Source organism: Eubalaena glacialis, chromosome 14 (assembly GCF_028564815.1).
Source record: "Eubalaena glacialis isolate mEubGla1 chromosome 14, mEubGla1.1.hap2.+ XY, whole genome shotgun sequence".
NCBI classification, from domain to species: domain Eukaryota; kingdom Metazoa; phylum Chordata; class Mammalia; order Artiodactyla; family Balaenidae; genus Eubalaena; species Eubalaena glacialis.
In genome coordinates this window covers 39,603,285-39,620,352 of record NC_083729.1, presented here as the reverse complement: position 1 = coordinate 39,620,352, position 17,068 = coordinate 39,603,285, and the positions used below count along the sequence as shown (strand labels likewise).

Below are 17,068 nucleotides of genomic sequence, written 5' to 3'. Positions count from 1 at the left end.
GAGTGGGGTCCCCTGCAGCTAAGCGTTTGCTCGGGTGACTCTTCTGTCCCGTCACTTCACCTATTCATCACGTATCTGGGAACAGGGGGCGGGAGGCAGATGAGGTCGCTTTCCAGGGAGGGCGGCTGACTAAAGAGCTAATCCACCTGCGTGATCAGGACGAGGACGGCCAAGTGATGCTACCAAGGAGGGGTGGGAGGAAGGAGGCCCAGGGAGCGCCCGCGGAGGGCAGGGCTGGGGCTCACACTGAGGAGCTACAAACCCGCCTGCACTTACTGAGAGCTGACCGTGGGCCAAGCAAGCATCTCTTCTCATTTAATTCTCAGGAGTCTGGGAGAGAGACTCTCCCGCACCCCAGGCTGACACACCAGGCTGAGAGAGGGAGGGCCTCACCCCAGTCCCTCGGTTGGAAGGGGCAGCTCCTGGCCTCCCTCCAAACTCGGGACTTTCTGTCGCATGGAGAGGAATCAGGGACGCACACGCCTTTCAAACAACACGTGGGGAAGATCCGCTCCACAACCAGTTTGCCTTCTTCCACCCAGATCCGTAGAAAATAGGGCAGTTTCTCCAATTGCGGGCCCACCCACACAGACGCGCATTTCAAACCCACGCTGCACAGGTACACACCCACTGGAGGTACCCTCAGAAGCGCGGAGCATCGGAGGTGCCTCGCAGCCCACTCAGCCTTCGTCTCGTGGCAGCGTGGGTTCGGCTGCCCCACACAGATGGGAGGGAGCACAGAAGGGCAAGCAGAGCCGGGCTGGGGGCTTTGCCAAGAGCTGTTCCCAGCACAGGCCGAGAGCTGAGGTTACACGAGTTCACATTAGGTCTGGGGGCTGGGGGCTGGGGGCGGATAACAGACTCCCCAAAGAAAGCTCCCAGAAAAGGTGGAAGACCTGGGCCCAGGCAGCCCGTCTTCTGCTTCCAACAAGAAGCAGGAAGGAGGCCTAAGGCCTTGACTGTAGCGCACAGCACAGTGGGCGCTCAGCATGAATGTGGTCTAAGGTCCACTGTAATCAAAGTAGCTTGAATGCTGCAGAAGGCATTCTGAGCAGGGTACTCTTTTTCTCCTCTGGAGTTGAGAATTTGGGAGAATCAGAGAATTAATTAAACTCAGAGGAGCCAGGTTCCCATGATAAGGTGCGAGAGAAGCACAGGCTCTTGTCCTCAGAGACGGCCTGAATTGGAGATTCCCACGGTGGAAAACTTGGAAGGCCAGGCCAGGAGGGGTGGGCTTCGAACCCGGGGCCCGGCAGGGAGGGCTGGCTATCTCAGCCTCGCTCTCCTCTGCTCTGCTGTTGTGTTCCCTTCCGGACCTGCCGCCTGGGGCTCTCCGCCGGCTGCCTTCATACGTATGTCCAATGTCCAGCTGCTGAGGACTGACCGTGCCTGGCCCTCCCATGAGAAGGAGAAAGAGGAGAGGGGGGGAAAGCAGAGCAGCTGAGCCACCAAACCACTGGAGTGACCGAGGGCAGTGGAGTGACAAGTGCCATCGCTGAGTGTTCTGGGCGCTCAGATGGGGTCAGGCTAGCTGTGCTGGTGTGGTCAGGGAAGTCTTCCTGGGGGGGGCGGCATCTGAGCTGGGGCCTGAAGGCACAGGGACACTTGGACTGGCAGAGAGGAGAAGGGAGGCTGTGCTGACCTGGAGGGCTGGGCCCCACTGTGGCAGGACTTTTCAGGGTCACAGAGGAGAAGGGAGAAGCAGAAGGAAGTGTGTGGTGTGAGTGCTGGGCGTGGGGAGGCCTGTCCTGCACCAGCCCCTGGGGCTGCTTCCTGCATTGCCAGGAGCTGAGCTCAGAGGCCGGCTCTCCACTCCCCTGGACCTTGTCCCAGCAGACACTCCCCAGGCCTGGCCCACCTGCCCACCTGGTCCTGGCCCGCCTCATTAAGCTGTTTACAACTTGCTGCCCTGTCTCCTGAGCCCCATCTCTGGAGGCTGGCCCTGGTCCTTCCCTTGGGAACTCCTCACAGTGCCTTCACATCAACAGATTTCAATTACAGGGATCTCCACCTTCTTTCTTCCTCGGGGCCCTGGGCCTTGTCCTGGGCCCACACCAGAGAACATACCCTGAAAAATAGGTAGGACTGCTCTGCTCCGATGGACTTCATTACCAGTTAGGCAGGAACAGACACAGAACAGAGCCAGAGAAGTGAGGTCTCCTGAGGGCTCCTGGCTGCCTTACAGATAGCCCCTGGCAGGCCCAGCCTCCAGGGCGGGGTGCCTGACCTACACACAGACCCACAGGTCTGGGGGCTGCAATGCACCCCTTTTTCCTAGCCCCAGCGTCCCTGGGCAGTTGTTTTACCCAACATGGTGCTCCCCAGACAGCCGGCCTCGGCTGCAGCAGGAGCCGCGTGGCACGGTGCCCACCCACTGCCCGATCCTCTACCTCCCAGTCCTGGCTGCCAGGGCCCCGAGGTGCCCACACCCACCCCGGCCTCCCCTGCCAGGGCTGGATGAGCAACCACTGTTACTGGATTTTCCTTGAATTCTCATAGTCGAGGTCACCACTCCAGCAAACAGGGGCCTTACTGCCCCCTCCGTGTCAGAGGTCCCTCTCTGATCCCCTTGGTTCCTTCTCTCTCCCCCTCCCTTCTGGTTTTCACTTCTCTCGTCTCCCTCTCTGCCTGCTCCTGACCTCCTCTCCTGTCTGTCTGTCTCGGCTTTTCTTCTTCCTTCCATCTCTCTCCACCCATCCTCCTCTGTGCTTTCTCTCAGCAGGCTCCAAATGGAAAACATCTGTTCCCTGGAGCTTTGCAACAGTCCCTTTTATTATTTTTTTCTGAGGCATCCTGATTTAACCCTGCACCCAGAGCTGGCTCCAGTCTTCCTGCCTGTCTTGCCAGTGCTGAGCCCTCTTTGCAGGAAGGAAGGCCTTGCTCGGCTGCCGCTGAGCGGAGGAGCAGAGTGAGGGAGGGCCCAGGACCACGCTTAAGGCCTTGTAGGGGCCTCGCCAGGTGAGACGCGCTTCCTAGAGGCCCTCTGTGAGGCCCCAGAAAGGAGGGGGGACCACCCGAGCTAAAAGGGCAGGGGCCCCCAGGGCAGGAGAGAAGGTTAGACCCTAAAAAGAATACACCTTGAGCCCCAGGGGGGGGTCCCCAAAACTGTCCCCTAAAGGAAATAAGCAGTTCCCCATGGAGCGAACCCTCAGGACATATGGATGCCCAGAAAAAAGGAGAAGGAAGGGTGGGGGAGGAGAAATGAGAGAGAAGAGCAGGGGGCTGGAAGGGAGACCGGCCAGGAGAGTAACACAGAGAATCCAAAGGTCTGAAGGGATTTTTCGGGTTGGTCTGAGACCCTCCGTCCCTGGGATGCAGAGAGGGGCACTGTTTTCCTCAGGCCACGCGGGTGTCAGGGCTGTACGGGCCTGGGCTCCCGACTTCCTGTCCCGGGAGAGCTCTCCTCACGGACTCAGGAGGAGGGGTTGACGGGCAGAGGGGAGGGAAGAAGGACAACCAGGAGCAAAGGAAAAGAGGACATGGGAAGCAGGCACAGAAGGCCGGAGGGAGAAGGGCAGGGAGCTGGGAAAGAATGGAGAGTGGAGGAAGATAAGGGAAGAAAGGAGGAGGAAAGAAGGAAACAGAAGAATGAGAGGAGCCTGTCGGACCAAGGGTCAGACGTAGCTTCTGTCTCAACTACATCTTTATAATAAATACGCTCTTTAGACACAGCTCTGACTGCCCTACCCCAGGTCCCCAGTCTGCCCAGCCGACAGCAGGGGTAGCTTCCACCTTCGGGGCCACCTAAAGAGCCAGGGCAGCCCAGACAGGGTGGATCTGCCATTTGGGAGCTGGGACTCGAGCTAACTTCCCCTGACCCAGGGAAAGCCCACGGCCGCCTGTGAGCCCCTGGACCTCCAGGGCAGGGGAACTCTCCCTACACCTATTTCCCTCTCTCTAGCACGTTGTTAGCTCCCAGAGACATGAGCTGCAGTGAGAGAGAAAGGTGGGCCATCCTGCCCTTCTGGAAGGCATCTCTGGACACTCAGGATCCTGGAGCATCTATGGGGCCGGGTGCCTCTCTCATTTTCACACGAACCCACTGCCAAAGAGGCAACATTTTTGAAACTCATCTCTCAGGCGGAAACCCTCCGTGAGGCTTCTCACATCAGACTGGAATGGAAAAGAGGCTTGAAGAGGGAGGGGAGGAGGATGACAGTTGGGAGATGAAGGATATAACATTTCCCAGCCTAAGACTGGGTTAATGATGGAACTTACTGCCAAAACAGACTGAGATGCAATTTATCTTGAACCAGACTAGGGCCTTGTTTGTTATCCCTCTGGATTTTTCAAAGTTCCTCTTCCTACTTCAGATGTAACAAGCTGACGGTGGAGCACAGCCCCATATCCCTAGCATCCTAAGGGAGCCTGATGTGCTAACTGGGGCAATATTTGCATTATTAACATGCTTTCCGGTCTAGTCTTTCTGTGAATCCTGGTCCAACTTTTCCCCCCATATTTAGAGCCTGTGGAGGGGAGAGCGGGGGCGTCCTGCATACTAATGTGTCCATATGTGAAATCCATGCAGCGGGGAACCTTAGATCCTCAATCAACAAGCACATTCTAACTCTGACTTGCAAAATCCGCAGGTCCCAGGAACGGAATATCTACTTTGCCTCTTCTCCATCTCCCCTCGGGGCTATCAGCACCACCCCCTTGCTGGAGAGGGCGCAGATAGAAGGGTAATCAGTAAAAGGTGAGGAGCTTCACTCCTGGGTCAAGGGAGCATGTTGGCCTGGTGCATTTTTAGGATTCCACTTATCCTAACCGCCTTCTTCTTTCTTTTGCTGCTGCCATTTTATCTCATTCAGGTACATCTCCGGCCTTGATTCTCTCTTTTTTCACTCTAATCCACCTCTCACACCACTGTGGGATTAAATTTTCTATCACTTCAGCGAGTCACTCCTCAGCATCCCTTAGCCAAACACCAAGGAACCTCACCGCTGGGGGTACCACGCTGCCTCTGCCTCTACCGTCATTATAGTGGACAGGACAGAAGCCCAGAACCATTTACCGAGCACCTACTATGTGCTAACTGCTTGACACACACTAGCTCATTTTAGATCAGGACAGGCAGTAAGTGAGCTGTGCAACTCTGAAGCCGCCGGCCTCCCCAATACTAACAGACCTTCAAACTCCATGGTGGCAACGGTGCCCACTAGCTGTCAAGAGAGACTGTCACTCGAATGGCAACCCTAGGGTTACCAGCCCTCTGCCTTCAACGAACTTGACCACCAGGCCTCGCTTTCTTGGGGCCAGCACACCTCACCTCTGCTCTAGCTCTCCCGTGAGTTCTCGGGGGTTTGAGTCCTAACTAGCTTTCCTCAGGACACAGATCCCCGACCTTGGGCTGCCAGGGCGGACCCGGAGGAGCCAGAGGGGGCCCTGGTGGCCCACAGGCAGGGGGGTGGGTGTCACTGGGGCTGGGGACACTCACCAGCCTGGAGCCAGATCTGTTCCAGCGTGGTCCATAGCTGCATGGGGCCCTGCTTCAGAACCGAGCTGGGCACGGTCAGCTCCGACATGGCCTCCTCCAACCGGGAGGCCGCGATGGAAGATGCCCGCCGAGAACCTGCAGAGCAAGGTGGGAGGGGCTGAGCCACAGAGTCTGAGTGCCCCACTGCAGGCCCCAGGACAGAGGCTGCGCAGCCCCTCAGGACCGACAGGGCACACCAAGTCAGGGCAGGGCAGCCTGGCCCAGCAGCCGCAAAACAGCACACAGACCCACTAGGAGGGGCCCACCTCCTATCCTCACCCAGGCCGGAGAGAGGAGCTTTCTGAGGGGCAATCAGGCGGTGAGCCCACTTCTAGGAGTTAATCACTAGGGAAGAACACCATGAATGTCGGCAACTGCGGGCATTCTACCACTGCCTGGGATACCGAAGACAGAAATGGCCTGACTGTCCGCCAACTGGGATTGATTAAAAATAAGTGAGAGTATAATCATACAAGACTATGCAGTCATTAAAATAACGATGCATAAATATGGGTATCGATGCAGAAAGAGGCTGACATTATACAGTTTGGTAAAAAGAAGCAGATTGCAAAAGAGTATGATCATATTTTTACAAACAAGAAAATATGGACATGTTTCTGAAAGTCTGAAAGGCCATTTATTAAGGTCTGAGTGATGAACTGACGGATGACTTTTCCTTTCTTCCTTTTACATTTTTACCTTCTGTTTTCACAAGTGCCTATTATTTCTTTATAGAAAGGTCCCATTGGTGGTTGGGCTGTGAAGGATCCTTGGGTAGCAGCTCAGGCCAGACCCTGTGCCCTCTGGAGAACTTCTCCATGTGGCAGTTCAGAGTGACATGGGTCCCTGTTCAGGATATATAAGGCGTTGACATTTACAATTCACATGCAGGTGAAATGCGAGCACTTTTTTCCCTCTCTCTCAGAGGCAGTAAAGGCTCCAATAAACTCAGGAGACCTCAGGGCAAACCACAGATGATTTCAGTTTATAAGGCGGGTGTATATAGAGTCCTAATAACCTTGTCCAGGGTTTTTCCCTCTCTAATTGCAAGGGAGCTACACTCTCCGTCACCATTGCCTCCTCGGAGTCTGCAGCTCCACGTCCAGCCCAGCAATCCTCAGACCTGCCTCTCAAGTCAGGTGCTGGGCGTGGCTTCGGAAATCAGCTCCATCACTTGACAATGAAGGCGCAACTTGGTTCACCGCCACAGAAGTGGAAAAGATGAGCAATGCCACCAAATACAACTCCCTCATGCTTCCATTCCCGTGACTAATTCTGCTTGTGTTTTTGAGGAAGGTGTTTGCTTTAATCAGGTCCTGGGTTAAAACATGTCAGTTTGCAGATCTTGAACTTGTTTGAATTTCACAAGTCATGGATGTCAGGATGAGTTTTTCCAGGAAACAACAGTCAGCTTTGGGTTTGCAGTTGTAAACAGAAGCTCAGCCCTTCCTTTCTACTTGATGGATCTACTGTGGACATTATCATGGCAGACCTTGGCCTTGAGCTTTAGCCTAAAGGGAAACGGTTTCCGTACTCCACAGCCACCTCTCCACCCCAGTCTCCCCAACTCTCTTCACTCCCCACACAGGGGGTGGGGTCCTTCCCTCGCCTACACCAGCTGCCCACTTCCTGCCCCAGGGCCAGCAGCCATCCGGCCAAGATGGGCCCTAAAGAGGCCCGAGGTCGGCTCCTTAGCACAGGCCCCTCAGCACAGCGGCCGGCAGGAGGTGGGGTGGGTTTGACCAGGCGGGCAGATGCTCAGGCTGGGAGAGGGAGCTGTGGGCTCACGTGGACGGCTGCCCACAGGGCACATTCTTACCGGAGTCTGCATCGTGGGCATCGGGCAGAGTCAAGTGCATGCCACTCTGCTTCTTCAGTGTGAGGCCCTCGCCGAGGCTGCCATCCTTTTCCAGGCCTCTGGAAGGTAAGGGAGGGCCAGGCCCCGGTGAGGCGGAGGGGGCTGGCATGGAGAATGAGAGGAGCCTTATGCCAGGCAGGCTCTGGGGCTGAGAGTTCAGGCCCGAGAACAGAGCCAAAGACCACTAGGAAGGATGGAGACAACCAGAGCAGCAGGCCAGATCAGACCTCAGGCTTGGGATTCTAGAATCTGGCTCACCCCAGATGCTAAACTGACATGTTATTCCTGATCACACACTCACACAGGGTGTCCGCTGTGTGCCTGTGGGGCCGTCAGCCTCCTCACTAGTCCCTAACGCTGCCACATTTTGTTTCCAAAGCTACATGCTTACTCATGCTGCTGCCACCGAGCAGGTTCTCGCCGTTCTTCTCGGTCCACCCAAACCCCGCATTGTTTAGAACCCAGCCCGGGGGCCCATATCCATCTAGAGGCCTCCTGTGGCTCCCCTGCCCTCACGCTGCCTTCCCTCCCTGCTCTCCATCAGCGTGGATCCCAGCACCACGTACGCCGAGGATGAGAACCTCTCCCATCCATCTATTCCCTCTTCTACTTTTCGTTACCCTCTCAACGTCTAGCAGAGAGCCAGGCAGAGAGCGGGCACTGTGGACTGGCTTCCAAGGGAAGCCTGGTTTTGCAGCCCCCCACCTTCCAGGGAAGGAAGGCCCAGATGCCACTCCCTGCCTCAGGTTCCCCCTCCCCGGGGCTGCCAGGGTGGCCCCGGAAGAGCCAGAGGGGGCCCGAGGGTGGGAGATAAACAAGCCCCCCCCAGTTCCCCAGGTCCCTGCAGCTCCCACAGGGCTAGGGAGGCTCCTCTTTTCTCAAGAGTGGGATACGGGGGGACCACCAGCTCAGAAAGGCAGCACAACTGGCTGTGCCCATCCTGGGGCACACACAGCCCCCAGGCAGCCCCTGCCCACTGCTGGGGGGGTGGTCTGTGGCCTTGAACCTGCTGGCTGGGGAAGCTTAGAGGACTGAGGCAGAAAGGGCAGGAGAGGAGAAGGCAGGCCCAGCTGGGGGCCAGAGGCCTCCTCCCTTCAGAGGGGCACCAAGACGATGGTCCCACAAATAACACCAGGGCCGGGGTATCCTTGCCATCCTAACTCCGGTTCACGTTGAACTTGGTTCTTTGGGTGCACAGCCATCTTTGTGGGCATTAGAGGAAACCATCCACAAAAACACAGTTGGTCGGGCTGGTTCCCACCTCTCACACCCCCTTCTCATTCCCGGGAGGCACCTGAGTACAGTGCAAAAGAGCCAAGGACACTGGGGGAGAGCCACGGGGCTGCGCTCCTTAGCAATGTGACCCTCGGCAAAGCTACTTAACCTTTCTAGATCTTAGTCCTCTCTTCTTGAGATGATCACAGTTATTTTGTGGAGTTAATGAGCATGAGAATGTCCACCTCACAAGGTCGTTGTGAGGACTAAATGAGAACGTGGGCAAGTGCCCAGCCTGTGCTGGCCTGGAACGGATGCACAGACACAGCTTCTCGTCCTGAAGCGGGCTCTCCTAGGGCTCCAGAAAGAGCTCATCTTGGGGACCTCTTGCCTCCTGGTCCTAGGCCCCTACCCTGAAGAACCTGACAGCCAGATGGAAGGAGACAGTCCAAGTTGAGCGTTTAACAAAGACCCAGATGGAGAGAGGGCTGCGCTGGGGCATCAGAGGCTGGGCACTGGAGGCTCCTGGAGGGGCCGTGTGGGCTGGCCCCAGGCAGAGCAGAGGAAGGAGGCCAGGGAGCAGAGCGGGAGGTGGAGCCGGCAGGGTGGGGCAGGGCAGGCCAGACCTTCAGGCTGTGGATTCTGGCCTTGATCCTTGATTGTCCCAACCCAGATTTTACAAGTCCTAGTTTCTGCTCTGTGGCTCCAGGTTCAGAAAGAATGCTCCCTCTTCTTGGGCAAGCCAGGAGGGGATTGGATCCAACCCTTTGGTCCCCACAATTTGCCTGCAGGTAGCTGGCCAGGCTGAGCTCTGCTCCACCCTGGGTTGGTGGGGCCGGGGGGTGTTTGCCGGGGGGTTCCCCAGAGATGAGGCTGTGGGTGGTGACTTGAAAAGACCCCAAGGCAAACCCGACCGCCCCACCCTGGAGAGCACCTGACAGCTCCACAGCTCTGCTGCTCCCGCAGGGGTGGCACAGGCTAAGCCCTACACGCTGGAGACGAGGCTGCAGCTCAGAGGGGCCCCATCATGATCTCCTGGATGAGCAGGCAACCGGCCACCCGGCTAAGAGGCGCTCTCTGCCAGCGGGACCTGTCACAGCCAGTGAGTGGCAGAGCGAGGGGCATCCAAATGCGGGCCCCCCTCACACCAGAGTCTGGCCCTCACCCTCACAGCACCCAGTTGCCAGGTGGTTCCCCATTTTCCTTCTGAAAAGTCCCTCACCCCAGAGCCGCCTGCTGGCAGCTTCCACCCACCAGTCCTGCTGGGCCCTGGAATCTCCCAAGCCCAAAGGCCTGCAAAGAGAGGGCTGACCCTACCCTGCCCAAGGATTTTACTCCATCAGATTATCCTGGGGCCTCCTCTGTAAATTGCACCTTTAGAGATATTCCTCTGGGGATTGTAAGAGGCTGCTGGGCTGCCAGAGTCCCTGTGAAAATACATATACCTACCAGAGTGGGGTCCCTTGAGGAGATGACACAGCCAGACAAGGGGAGGAGGTGGTACCAGGGGACCGGGAAGGGGCAGTGCACCGCCCCACTCGGAAATGAGGCCCATTTCTGCTTTGGGCTGTATAGGCTGAGCCCAGGTGTCCCAGTAGGTCTGAGCAAAGACTTTCTGCAGATTCAGCCTGGACAAGAGTGCCCTGCTCTGGCCCAGGAGAATCCCAGAGCTTGGGCTGGGAACTGGAGAAGGAGATGGGATGTGTGGGGACAGTGGGTGAGTGGGGAGGAGTGGGGCCCCTTTTAGAACTCGGCTTCCTCCTCCCCTCCTCTCCCAGCTTCCAAATGGAACCAGGAAAGAAGTGACAGGCTCCATAGGCTGGGGCTCAGGAGATCCAGGTTCAAGCTCCACCACTACCATTTACAGGAGAGTGGCTCTGGCATGTTATATAAGGTCTCTGAGTCCCAGTTTACCCCCTGGGGTGAGGTAAAATCTGACAGTGGATAAGATAAAAGCAGCTGATGGGGGAGATGCTTAATAATGTTTTCTCTTCCTTCTTACCCCTCTGAACTTTAGTTTCCTAAACAGCCTCTTTCTGTCCTTCATAGAGGATTGTCAAAAGGTTAAAATTAGAGCAGGGATGTAAAAGGCCCCAGAAGCAGTAAGTCCCATTCCCTCATTCAAACATCCTCAGCACCTCCACCCACCAGGCATCATGGCCACTCAGCTGTGTGCTGTTGCCTTGGCAACCACCGCCTCCCAACTCCATCTGGAGGGACCCGCCACTCACCCCAGCTGGGAGAAGCTGTACAGGGTCTGCCACAGCCGCAGCATCTGTCTGCAGGTCACAAGGGCTTCCTCTGGGCCTTTCAGTATCTGCTCCAGCTTCACCTTGGTGAACATCAGGCTGTGGGGAGAGAGAGCCGCAGTCAGAATGCCTGAGGGGGCCCCCTTCCCCTGGCTTTCCTCCCAGGGTGGAACCCCAAGGGATTCTGCCCACCTCCCCAGCCCTCAGAAGGCAGAGTGCCCACAAGCACAGTGGCCTCAGCTGTACCCCAGGACCACGTGTTCTCTCTGTGCCTCAGTTTCTCCATCCTCTCTGCCAAAGCGCAGAGCACTCTTCTGCATTCACCAGTGTCCCTGTCGCTCACGCTTGTCCCCTGATGGTGTACTATCCCGCCCACACTCTGAAGCACTGTCCAGCATGGTTACGGTCTTGCTTTCTTTGCCCCTCCTCTCCCTCCACACCCTCGGCTCTGCAGCATCCTCACTGAACACGTGCCTATCTTTTTACTTATATGGCCCACCAGGCCCATGATGGGACCTTATATAAGAGACAGACCCAGAAGCAAACTTTGACTCAAGGAATGAGGCTAAGCAAGGAACTGGTGAAAAGGTCACAGAAGGGCAGGGTTCTGCTTTACGCCTCGCCAGCAGGCAACAGGTACTCAGTTAACATCTCCTAATTGAATGCAAACTGTATCCTGACCCTGTATACCTGAGGAGGGTTAGGTTTTACTCTGTCAAAGGATTCTTCCCTGGATAGCCCAAACTTGCCAGCCTTCCTTATACATTCAATAGGATGAAAGTGACATGAAGTCTTATTCTGTCACCGTTTAGGAACAACCTCAGAATCTCTCTCAACCCCCAATCCTGAAGTCTTCTGGGGTAAGAACGGTGGGGATGTGGCCCTGAGAGGGGCTGGGAAGAGAGGGAAAGTGCTGGCCCACGGGGAGGCAGGACACAGGGCTGGCTGGCTGCCTCCCTCTGCCCAGGACACAGACAGACCAGCAGAACACTGGCTCAGCATGACCAGGACGGGGTCTGGATGCCCTGTGGTGCCAAGTGATAGATCTTTAACTGCTGGGGAGTCTGGGGTCCTGGGGAGGGTCAAGGCAGTGGCTGTTTACCCACACATATGGAAGTACTGCCATCTTTTTACCACGGGTACTGCCAGCCACACTGACGCGCACCAGCTGCCTGGCAGCCTGCGGAGAACCTGGCCGAGCCACTGAGGCCCAAACGAGGCTACGACTCCTCGTTCTCACTGGGTGGTGAGCAGTGACGCCCTTCCGTTCACGGCACTGCTTTTGGGCAAACCCAAGTATCAGGCCCTGAATTTGATTGCTGCCTGGTGGTGCTGCCGGCCCACCTGAGGGTGGCACACAGGCCCTCGTGGATCACGGAAGCCGAGTCCTGCGTGGAGACAGGGTGCACCCCCATGACCGAGGCTGCAGCAGAGGGCAGGCCCCACACTGGGAGGCCAGGCCTCCATCTGGGGGCTTCTCCCTCTGACCTTCCCCCTCAGTCAGGGCCCTGGCCTCCCCTGCTTGCACTGAGTCCTGGGCCTCCAGCCTCACAAAGGACTTGGATGGCTTCACTCCATTCCTTTCTTCTCACACCTTGTTTTTCTCGGATTGTGACTTGTTGGTAGAGAATAAAAAGGGTGGAATTTGCCTCTTTTCAGTGGAGAGGGTTTGGGTTCTGGGCAAGTATTATTTTTCTTCCTCACTTTCCCTCAAAAATCCATGTCCCTTCTCCGCCCCTGCTCACAGGGTCGTCCCCACCACCACATGGCCTCTCCTCTCCTTTTTCACCCCTTCCCCCATGCTCAACTGTAAATCCCACCTCCCCCAGGAAGCCTTCCCAGACTCTCAGGATGCCCTGCGCCCTCCTTAGAACATTTACTAACGAATCGCCCAGCAGGCCTATGAGGTTCAGAGGGCAGAAAGTGTGGTCCCCACACTGCAGACTGCACGGGCCTGGTCAGGAACGTGGTCTCAGTACCCCGGTGGGAGCTGCTGGGGACCCTGGTCCTGCCATCCCCACTCCCCTTTCCCGGACTCTCAAAAGGTCCAACACTCCACAAGTATTAGGAGCCTCTGCTTCAGGAACATGAAATAGAAGACACAATTTCTGCCTTCAAGGTGACAATCAGTGCTAAAAATGACAAATTGCCCAGAGAATCCAGGGCTGTATTTTTGGATCAGACTCAGTGCAAGGAAAGAACAGATGAGGGGTCTTGCAGGGGCTGGTGTCTGATGAAGAGGAGGGTGGGGTGGGATATGGTTGGGAGCTGGGGGAGGGAAGAGAAGCATGGGGGAGGGGGAGGGCCTGCGGCTGGAACAGGTGTTGGTGCAAAGCTCCTCCCCCTGGAGGGTTGGGACACTAAGGCTTAGTCCACTCCAAGGCTGCACCTCCCCGGGGCAGGGCCACTGGGAGCCGTCCTGGGCAGACCAGCCCTGCAGCATTCCCCTGCTCCCAAATCTCCCCAGACAGGCCTCCTCTGCAGCTCGTCCCTCTCCGCCCCGGCCCTTCCCCCTACTGCAGGGGTCCGTGGGAGACCTGACCACATCGTATGCCCGGAACAGAAGTGGCTGAAAGCTGAGCTGGCATTACAGTGACTTCTACCAACGCAGACTCTGACATTCCATTAGCATGAGTGACCCAGAGTGGAATTTCTCAACCCAACCACATCCTTTCCGGGCTGGGGCAAGCACTCCAACAGTCACCCTCTGGTTGGATCCCTCACTCCCAGATCCTGGGAGGCTCCAGATTAGCTCCTGAGATTTCCTTGGTCTCGCAGTTCAGCACTGCCAGAACCGTCTTCCTCAACAAGGGGCCCTGCCCTGACTGTCCGTGCCACCTTCCATCCCTGCCACCTCTCCCCATGACCTTGGGTACCTGTGGGCTGCTCACAGGGCATAAGCGGCTCACTGCAGTGCAGGACAGGCTTTATTCCACACTGTCGCCCCTGCTGGGGCTCACCCTTCCTCTCTGACATCCGGCCAACTCCTAACCAGATGTCACCCTCTGACCTTCTGTGCGTCCCCATGGGGGCTGCACCCCGCCCCACCCGCCATGGCCTTTACTACATCGTGGGGACGTAGTCATCCACACACAGCGGCCACGCCTCTAATTCACCACTGAACTCTTTCCGCCTGGCAACGGGGATCAGCAAACAACCCCACTCCTTGCCACTCTTCTGAGACAACCAAACCACTGGTCCTGCTGGAGCACAGGGCTCCCTCTCCATCCCATCTGCCAGGATGGGTGGCCCAGTTCTTCACACAATGGTACGAGGAGGCTGGCAGTGCCCTAGGGTGCCACTGTGGCTGGTGGGGTCCACACCAACAGGCCAAAGCCTCATCAGAGCACCGTACTTCGGGGATGGGGCCGTGTGGAGGCCGCTGCAGTGAGGGCTGGGGAACAGAGGGGGTGAGTCCGGGCTCCCTGCTCCCTTCAAACAGCCCAGCCCCTGGCATACCTGTTTTATATGCTGAATGAGTCTAAAATGTCATCGGAAGAAAGGATTCTGAGACTTAAAAAAAAACCCACAATTTTAATCCAACGGTTCCAGTCCTCCTCCAAGAAGCGTGGCCACCCCTGCCCTTCTCTGAACGCTCAGGACAATCTTCAGTTAGCACTTAATTACTCTCTCTCATATATGTATGTATGTGTGTGTGTGTACACACACTTTTTTCTTTTTTGCCACATAGGCTTATGCTTTTAACAATGAAGATAAACTCATATCAAGCACTGAAATATTCAAACACTCTAGAAACAGTGTGCAGCCAGTCCTGCCTATAGATGGTAAAACTACCATTTATCTTGTCCTGTGTCCTGCCGCGTGTCCCCACCTGGATGACAACTGCCTGCAGGACAGGACCCTGCCTCCCTCCATGTCAGTGCCCTCCTCGCCTCCCCAGTGCCTGGCACAGAGCTGAGCACATGGTGTCCGTTTAGCTTAACACTATGAAAATGCGTGTTGTTACAACCCTCCAGCCACGCTCTGCGCCTCGCAATCCATGGTGAAACAGAGCCGGCTTGTGGCAGCCCCACGTCCCGCTGCTGGCTCCTGGCTAGGAGGCAGGCGAGCAATCTGCTCACTGATGCCTCAGAACTGCAGAGAAGGCTGGACTCACACAGCCCACAAGCAAAGTGCTGGCTGATTCCACTTTAAGCTGTCCAGAAGCAAAGTTTCCCAGGGCCTGGGGAGGAACAGGGAGTTCTGGACGTGACATGAAAGCATCTGGCTCCATGTGACTGGGGGTCTTCATCCCAGAGGACGGTCACCCAGGCAGAGCCAAAAGCACAACTGAGGAGAGTCTCTGAGACAGGAAGGCTGGGGTATTGGAATCTTGCAGCCCTCCAACGACCTGACAAAAGCCATTCCGGGAGAGGAATGGCCACATTGCTGTCCTGACCCTGCACTGTAACGTCACTCGGTAGACAGACGCTGGCCCAGGAGTGAGAAACCTGAGCCAAAGTCCCAGCTTTGCTGCTACCCAGCTGGGCATGTGACAGGTTCCAAACCTGTGAAATAGGAGTGGAGTCTCTTGCCCTGTCTGCCCCAGGGACTCCTGCAGGATGAACTGTGATGACCCAGAAGCAGCAGCTGAGAAACCCACAGCTGTACTAAGTCCTTAAGCACAGGCCTGCCCAAGGCTCAGGGAAGGAATTCCTTTAAAAATGCAGACCTAGCAGACCCCCAAAAGCAGTGTCCAGGCCAGGTGTCTCTGAAGGCTCTCAGAAAACCCCAGAGCTTCATGGCCTGTTCAGCAAGGCAGGTGGCACCTTTGGCTCCAGGTGGCTCCTGGGACCAAAGATGGGCATGAGAAAGGAAGAGGATCAGAGGGGAGGGACAGAGCCACAGCCAACCCGGTCAGGGTGAACGAACCTCGGCCGTGACCTTGTCTTGCAAGCACCTTCCTGTTTTCTAAGATGTAGAATAAACACTGAGGTCTTTTAAGGCCAAACGCTCGCCGCCATTACATCTGAAGGCAGATGTGAAAGTGAGAGTTCTCTCCGGGGAAGGCAAAGGAGCAAGCGTCAGTGTAAACGCCATGCCCTCTGTCCCCGCTGCAGGGGTGAGGCTGCTGGGCTGCGGGGAGGAGAGTCCTGGGTCCTGGCACTCTGAGCACTCCAAAGGCTGAGGCATGTGCACCCTGTTCCTAGCAAGGAGGCCCAGTGTAGCCCCGGGCCCACCCTCTAAGAGCGCACGCCCTCCCTCACGGCCACTGGAGCCTTGGCAGCCCACGCCGGCCACCTTCCGAGTCACCTATATGGGTCAGCACCTGGGGCCAAACACAGGTGCCCATCGGAACTGAACAGAGCCAGCCCCTGCTGAACCGTGAACGATCTCAGCCCTGCAGTCAGTCAGTCTGTCTGTCTGCATCCGGGCCAGCCCTCCTCCAGTGGGGGAAGAGAGACACCAGTGAGGTCAGCGTCTCTGGGTGTCGCCACAGGTCACTGGCTTTGCCAATCTTCGTGATCGCTCTGGCCAAGGACTGATGATGGAGGTTCCCAGGGGAAAGCTCGGGTGGGCCTAGCACCCGCCTCCTCTCTCTCCTCCCAGGCCCTGCCTGGCTTGAACTCCTGGGCCAGGATCAGCCTGCTAATTATTTGTCAAAAGGATTAAGACTTGGAGCTATTCCCATTTGAGGCTAAGACAAATCATTTCTTTCCACTGCTGTGAAGAGGAACCATCTCAGGGTGGGCCTCCTCAGAACTGGGTGAGCATGAGCCTTTCCAAAACCTTTTTTTTTTAAAAAAGAATTATTTTGTAAACGGGGGATATTTTTGTGACAGCAGTTCTGGCTAAGCAAGCACTGTCCTGGGGTCAGAGGTCATCTCGTCCATCCCCCTCACCCAGGGCCTCCAACCATCTTCCCCGGTGTTCCCTCCCTGCTGCTCACCCCAGCACCCCACGCTCGGTGGCAGGGGGATGCTGGCAGAGCAGAGCTGGCTGCAGGGAAGGACATGGGCTGTGTGGGAGGCACGCACAACGGGCCCACGTTTTTACTTTCATGTTCCTTGAAAGAAGTTCCCTATAAAATTTACAGCATGTGCAATAAACACTTGAACACGGTACCTGCTGTGTACCTGAGGGAACCACCTCTGGCCCCTGACTCACTCCTCAGCAAACAGGAGGATGTCGTGCTGAAACACGGCCTTTGGCATCAGGCAATGCAGGTACACCTCCGGGTCCTGCTGCTTCCTAGCAGGAGCCTTCACCTCTCTGAGCTCTACCGGATGTTGGTAAAGCAGGGACAGTAACGGCACCACCAAGGAGGGC

General features: G+C 56.6%; 1 protein-coding gene and 1 long non-coding RNA gene across 2 annotated transcripts in view; one reads left to right on the top strand and one right to left on the bottom strand.

The window, feature by feature from the left end:
* TTC7A (tetratricopeptide repeat domain 7A) overlaps nt 1-17,068 on the bottom strand; it is a 129,874-nt gene that overhangs the window by 15,710 nt on the left and 97,096 nt on the right. The window contains exons 16-18 of the mRNA XM_061168743.1: nt 10,781-10,897; nt 7,296-7,393; nt 5,438-5,572 (exon numbers count right to left, since the gene is read on the bottom strand). Coding sequence (XP_061024726.1) covers nt 5,438-5,572; nt 7,296-7,393; nt 10,781-10,897 — 350 coding nt within the window. The remainder of the gene's footprint in view (nt 1-5,437; nt 5,573-7,295; nt 7,394-10,780; nt 10,898-17,068) is intronic.
* LOC133074775 (uncharacterized) lies at nt 2,876-4,853 on the top strand. The gene is made up of 3 exons (XR_009697233.1): nt 2,876-2,958; nt 4,590-4,696; nt 4,812-4,853. It is a non-coding gene; the product is annotated as an uncharacterized LOC133074775 (long non-coding RNA).